Source organism: Furipterus horrens, unplaced genomic scaffold (assembly GCF_987537825.1).
Source record: "Furipterus horrens unplaced genomic scaffold, mFurHor1.1.pri manual_scaffold_3, whole genome shotgun sequence".
NCBI classification, from domain to species: Eukaryota; Metazoa; Chordata; class Mammalia; order Chiroptera; family Furipteridae; genus Furipterus; species Furipterus horrens.
In genome coordinates, this window is record NW_028327173.1 from 136,085,041 (window position 1) to 136,091,484 (window position 6,444).

The 6,444-nt window shown below is 55.9% G+C and overlaps 1 protein-coding gene across 3 annotated transcripts; it reads left to right on the top strand.

Annotated features, from left to right (window-relative positions):
* Positions 1 to 504: 504 nt before the first annotated feature.
* Positions 505 to 6,215, top strand: RABGGTA (Rab geranylgeranyltransferase subunit alpha). Of its 3 annotated transcripts, XM_090270208.1 has the most exons (17): positions 506 to 596; positions 902 to 958; positions 1,122 to 1,232; positions 1,611 to 1,735; positions 1,927 to 2,114; positions 2,370 to 2,573; positions 2,888 to 2,971; positions 3,061 to 3,143; positions 3,234 to 3,335; positions 3,439 to 3,544; positions 3,623 to 3,674; positions 3,832 to 3,920; positions 4,040 to 4,128; positions 4,222 to 4,338; positions 4,956 to 5,069; positions 5,316 to 5,403; positions 5,989 to 6,215. In XM_090270208.1, the coding sequence occupies exons 2-17, from the start codon at positions 956 to 958 to the stop codon at positions 6,135 to 6,137; spliced, it is 1,704 nt and encodes a 567-aa protein (XP_090126334.1). In that variant the 5' UTR covers positions 506 to 596; positions 902 to 955; the 3' UTR covers positions 6,138 to 6,215. The 3 variants fall into 3 exon arrangements, with proteins under 3 accessions (XP_090126331.1, XP_090126334.1, XP_090126333.1); XM_090270205.1 differs by having other exon boundaries at positions 505 to 596; positions 3,439 to 3,674; XM_090270207.1 differs by lacking the exon at positions 506 to 596 and adding an exon at positions 609 to 818 and having other exon boundaries at positions 3,439 to 3,674.
* The last annotated feature ends 229 nt before the right edge of the window (positions 6,216 to 6,444 follow it).

The following is a 6,444-nucleotide window of genomic DNA, read 5'->3' on the forward strand; positions in this document are numbered from 1 at the left end:
ATTCATTATTAAAGCTTGCAAGACACCTGGGCTGGAGATATAAGTTTGAGTGTAGCAATTAAAAACCATGAGTGCGGTAAAGTCATCCCAAAGAAAGGGTGGGTCAGAAGATCTGTAGGCCCAGGGCAGAGCTCTGGCTTGGATTTGTGAAGTGAAAACGGGGTGGGGAAAGAAAGGGCCCTGAAGATCATCAACTTTTAGGAGAGAAGAAGAGAGGAGAAGCCAGGACAGAGTGTCAAGTTTAAGAAATTCAGTAGTCATATGATGCAGAGGTTAGTGAAGTGGTGTGGGAGTGTTTTTAGCTGTTGGAGACACCTTTTCAACTGAATTTCTGTTGGAGTAGCTGACACGAACTACACTGCCCGCTGGTTTCACGCGCGTGCCATAGCCGTGCATAAGCAATCGTACTCACCCGAGGGCTGTTTCCGTGCCCGCGCACGCGCCCTCCGAGCCCTCCTACGCTACTCTGGCACCTCCGACGGCCTGCAGAGGGCGCTGCGCCTCGGAGAGCCGGGGCGGGGCGCCGCTCTAGCCAGCGCCCGGGCTCGGTGGCAGGCGCCGCAGCTCCGTGTACGCCACGCTGCCTCCCAGCGCAGGTGGGTCCGCTCGGGCTGGGGCGGGAGTACTTGGGAGACGTGGGGAGGGCAGGCATTGGTAGCTTACGTGCGCGGAATGGTCCCCATAGCTTAAATGCCCGGGCTCGGATCCGAGCCTGGGGGATCGGGGCGTGGGCAGTACCGCACGGGTGCAAGTCCTAGTCCGGTGGGCGCCTCCTCCTGGAAGTGCAATGCCTGTCCACCCTGGGGGTCTCTGACCAGGTTCACTTGGCGGCTTCCGGGGGAACGGCTGGGGGCGGGGCTACCAGGGGCGGGGCTTCCACGATTGACACTTCTTTCCCCAGGTTTCACAGGCTGCCACTGGACCCCACCCCTGGCTTGAACCCTGAACCGGCATCATGGTGAGAATTCTGAGCGTAGCCCCTCACCTCAGCACGCCGATGCCCTTGCCCCTAGTGGCCTTGACTCTCTCTTTACCTTTGTAAACCTGGGGCTCCACTGTGGGTTCGGTGGATCTGGCCCTACGAGACAGCCTGCTCCCTTCCAACCCGCTTATCCCTGTAGCACGGGCGCCTGAAGGTGAAGACTTCGGAAGAGCAAGCGGAAGCCAAAAGGCTAGAGCGGGAACAGAAACTGAAGCTATACAAGTCAGCCACTCAGACTGTCTTCCAGAAGGTGGGGCCCTCAGAGCTAGCCCCCTCTCCACATGACCCCCTTAGTGTATAGCGCAGTAGCCAAGAGCTGGGCCTTAGATTCCGAATGCCTGGATCTATGTCTGGGTTCTGTCACTTATATTGTATGACCTTGAGCAAGTTAGTGAATCTCTTTGGACCTCAAGTTTGCTCATCTGTAAAATGGGGCTAATAATTGCACTTATTGCGCAAGGCTGTTGTAAACATTAAATGAGAGAATACATGTAAACCTATAAAGCACTTTACATACTACCTACTGTATGGCATGGGGCTTACAGAATGTTGGATAGTTCTGTTTATGTTATTTACCCCTAAAGTGGAAGAACAATATGATTTCTGACCCTGCTATCTATCTTCTCAGCGCCAGGCTGGTGAGCTGGATGAGTCAGTGCTGGAACTAACAAGCCAGATTCTGGGAGCCAACCCTGACTTTGCCACCCTCTGGAACTGTCGACGAGAGGTGCTCCAGCAGCTGGAGGCCCAGAAGTGTGTAGGGGTTCAGGATCCCAGGAAGATGACCCTAGCCCTACCTCTGCCCTGTGTGGGTCCAGGGACAGAGGAGGAGTGGGGTAGCCAGAGGCAAAGGCAGAGGGCAGTGGAGGATTGGTGCAGAAAGTCAGGGGTGAGCTGAAGTTGGATGTTGGAGGGCCCTGACCCCCGTTCCCCTCTGAGTGCAGGTCCCCCGAGGAGCTGGCTGCTCTGGTGAAGGCAGAACTGGGATTTCTGGAGAGCTGCCTGAGGGTGAACCCCAAGTCTTACGGTACCTGGCACCACCGCTGTTGGCTGCTGAGCCGCTTGCCAGAGCCCAACTGGGCTCGGGAGCTAGAGTTGTGTGCCCGCTTCCTCGAGGTTGATGAACGGAACTGTACGTGCCTGCAGATTATGTTTCCACAGCCCTCACTTGCTCCACATCCCAGTACTGGGGCCTCAGTAAGGCCCAGAGTAGGGAGGGATGACCAACCAGGACAGGCCTACTGAGATAATGGGAAAGGGGCGATGGAGCCAAACTCCTTGGGATGCACAGAGGTCTTTCTTTGGGTCTTAGAGGGAATTCCAGGGGTACCAGCCAGGGAGCCCCTCTTGCCCTACTTCTGAGATGTGTTGTCACCCCTCCCCCCAGTTCATTGCTGGGACTACCGGCGTTTTGTGGCTGCACAGGCAGCTGTGTCCCCTGCAGAGGAGCTTGCTTTCACTGACAGCCTCATCGTTCGAAACTTCTCCAACTACTCTTCCTGGCACTATCGCTCCTGTCTCTTGCCCCAGCTGCATCCCCAGCCCGACTCTGGACCACAGGGACGCCTGCCTGAGGATGTGCTGCTCAAAGGTAAGCAGGGTCAGCTGCTGGGGAGGACTCTGCGGCACCACCCGTCCAGCCTAGCCCTGTTCCTGAACCTGTAATTGGGTTTACTGAACAGCTATTTCATACCTGGTTCTGGGGGGTGCATAAGATTCAGCCCATGACAGAAGGGAGGTCATGTCCAGTGGGGAAAATAAAACTGACATATGCAGCTGCTGTATAAAGCTGGCATATAGGGAAACTGAGGACTGGAGGTACAACAAGGACAAGGTGGGATGTTGGGGCAGCCAGGATCCCACCAGACTCCTAACCACAGTCCTGTGCCTACTTGGCCCCTGCAGAGCTGGAGCTGGTGCAGAATGCCTTCTTCACTGACCCCAATGATCAGAGTGCCTGGTTCTATCACCGCTGGCTCCTGGGACGAGGTGAGCAGTTTGGGAGGAGGCTGGGTGTTTAGGGCTTGGAAGGAATAGAAGAGGATTTAAAGAGACCCAAGGCTGTGTCTCCACCCCAGCTGACCCCCAAGATGCTCTGCACTGCCTGCACGTGAGCCGGGATGAGGCCTGTCTCACTGTCTCCTTCTCTCGGCCCATCCTGGTGAGTCCTGTGGCTTTTGCCAGAGAACGTTGTGGGTTGTGGGCTTCGTGCTGTTGGGTCTAACAGGGTCTCTCTTGTCCCATGTGCCAGGTGGACTCTAGGTCGGAGACCCTACTGCTCATGGTTGATGAGTCACCCCTGCCTGTGGAGTGGAGGACTCCAGATGGCAGGAACCGGCCCGGTCATGTCTGGGTATCCCAGAATTGGTGGGACATAGTGGGGGCTGGGGCAGGCCTGGGGTGGGACAGTCAGAAAAGTGGTATGGCTGGGCATTTCCTTGACCCAGTGCTCCCAGCTTTGTGACCTGCCTGCTGCCTCCTTCAATGACCAGTTGCCCCAGCATACATTTCGTGTCATTTGGACAGCAGGCGATATCCACAAGGAGTGTGTGCTCTTAAAAGGTGATGCAACCTGCAGCAGCTCCCTGTCCCCTCTTCCTCTCATGAGTGTCCCCTCCTACCACCTACTCTTTCTTTCAGGCCACCAAGAGGGCTGGTGCCGAGACTCAGCCACAGATGAGCAGCTCTTCAGGTGATGACAGGGAAGCACACCTGCAGGAGAGGACTCTGGGCATCAGGCAACTGGGATGGGAGGCAGGGGGCTTAGGCAGATGGTCTCAGCCTGGATAGGGGGATGGCCGGTACCCCAGGGCTGTGGGCATCATCCTGCCCTCCCCCCTGACTCTCAGGTGTGAACTGTCGATGGAGAAGTCCACGGTGCTACAGTCTGAGCTTCAATCCTGTAAGGAGCTCCAGGAGCTGGAGCCCGAGAATAAATGTGAGGCCCTATTCCCTGCTTCTCTCAGGAGGCCCCTTTCTCTGTGTGTTGGAGGGGACGGGGAATAAGAAGGATCTCAAGAGCAGAGCAGAAGGGTCCTCTTCTTACCCTCTCCTCAGGGTGCCTGCTCACCATCATCCTGCTGATGCGGGCGCTGGACCCTCTCCTGTATGAGAAGGAGACACTGCAGTACTTCCAGACTCTCAAGGCAAGCTGGGCCTGTGGGAACAGACAAGGGGAGGCTCTGTGGGCAGGAGGAAGGCAGCTGACACAAATTGCTTGCTGGCCCTGTCCCTGCCAGGCTGTGGACCCAATGCGGGCAGCATACCTGGATGACCTGCGCAGCAAGTTCTTGCTGGAAAACAGTGTCCTCAAGATGGAGTATGCGGAGGTGCGCGTGCTGCACCTGAGTCAAAAGGTACAGACTGCGTGTTGCCTTCCCTGGGCCCTTATCCCACTGGCCCACCTTTCTTCCTCATGGCCTGGCCAGCTTTTCTGTTCTTTCCCTGGGCTTCAGCTGAGGCCCAGTTTCTCTGGCCTCACTGGTCTGGCTTTGCCTTCAGTCTCAGGTGCCTTGCTGGACATTTCTTCCTCTGCTCACCGGAGCAGGCCAACACCTAAAGCCTGAGTAGTTCCCAAAGGTTCCTGACAAACTTCCCAGACTATTTTTCCTCTATTTACAGTCCTTCCCAACACATCAGTTTTATCCCATCACTGCAGCCCACCTCTGCTCCCACCAACCGATCCCCTAGACTCACCAGGCCCTCTCCTGCCAGTGTCTGTGTTTCCCCTGGTGCCCTCCTCTGTCCCCTGTACCTGCTCCCACTCCACTGGCCAGCTCATCCACAGACTTATGTCCATCTCATGTCCTTGACTTGTAGTAGGTACTATGATGGGTTGTAAAGTAAGCTTCCCATTTGCCCCATCCTCTCTTCAATGGGGTCCCCAAGGGCCTGTGTGGGGCACAGAAGGCAAATGCCTGATAAATGATGGCTGAGGCCCCTCCCCATTGCGTATCTCATTCCCTCGCCTCAGGATCTGACGGTGCTCTGCCATCTGGAACAGCTGCTCTTGGTCACTCATCTTGACCTGTCGCACAATCGTCTCCGTGCCCTGCCCCCTGCCCTGGCTGCCCTGCGCTGCCTTGAGGTAAAGCATTCACTCCTCCATCACTGTTCTTGGTGGTCCTTTTTCCCTTCCTTTACCTCAGAAGCCTGCCTACCCTCCCAGCCACTGCAGATGACCCCTGTCTTCCCCCTTTCATCACCCAGCCTGACCCCAGGAGCCCTTCCATGCACTCTAAGCTGATCACCCTGGGCACCCCAGTTTCTTGTACCAGTCTCAGGCTGACAGATGCCTGCCTGCCTTGTCTTCCCTACTCTCTCGGCTCCTTAGGTGCTGCAAGCCAGCAATAATGCCATAGAGTCCCTGGACGGTGTCACTAACCTGCCCCGGCTACAGGAGCTCTTACTGTGCAACAACCGTATCCTTCCTTCTGGGTGCCTTTTAGACAGTGGAAAGGACAGATAGCGAGCAGGGTGGGTGCCCCCCTGAAGGGAGATGGGGAGGGGGCTCTGGCAGTCTAAGCTAAGGAGAGAGGGGCTGTGTATGGCTGTCCTTGACTTGCACTGGTGGAGTTGCGCAGGGGGCAAGTGACTTCCTCAAGCCAGAGTGCACAAATGGGCAGCCTGCAGATGTTCTTGGGTACAGGGTAGTATTTTAAAAGTCAAGATGTTTCATGTTTTAAAAACTTCGAATTCCAGTTTCTCTTAAAGATCGGAAGAGAAAGCAAACTTTGGCCTGCATTTTCACTTGGCAATCTTTGGTCACTGCTGAGTCGTGGATGCCTCTGGCCAGGGCTAGCCTTGCACCAACCCAGCCTGCCCCCTGTGCTTCCTGCCTGGCCTCTGTGGGCAAGTGTTTGCAGTCCCTGCCCAGAGCCTTACACTCTCTAGGGAAGCATGCAAGATGCCCACCAACCAGGCTGCCAGGGAAAACAGCGACGGTGCACAGGAGCAGGTGAGATCTGAGGGAACCAGCCAACCTTTCCTTGACTCTCTTGCCTAAGGTCTCCAGCAGCCTGCAGCACTTCAGCCTGTGGCTACCTGCTCCAAGCTGGTGCTCCTCAACCTGCAGGACAACCCCCTGTGCCAAACAGTGGGCGCCTTGGAACACGTGGCCGAGTTGCTGCCTTCAGTTAGCAGCATCCTCACCTAAGAGATCCTGCCCCCATCCTGCTCTCTAACTTATTGGGACTGAATAAAAAATGGGGAAGCCTCTCAGTCTGCTAAACTACTGCTGCTGCCACCACTGTCACTACCATTACTACTGCCACCTTTCTGGAAAAGAAAGGGAGAGAGTTAGGGTGTGTTGGCTCACCCTGTTTCCTTTATTTTATGCTCAGTCCAGCTATTCCCTGTCATGGAGAATCAAAGCCTCCATGTGTTTGGGCAGAACCAAGGTGAGGGCTGGGTTCGAGTTTACCTTCTGGTTGGGGCTAGAGATGGGTCTAGGTTCCAGGCTG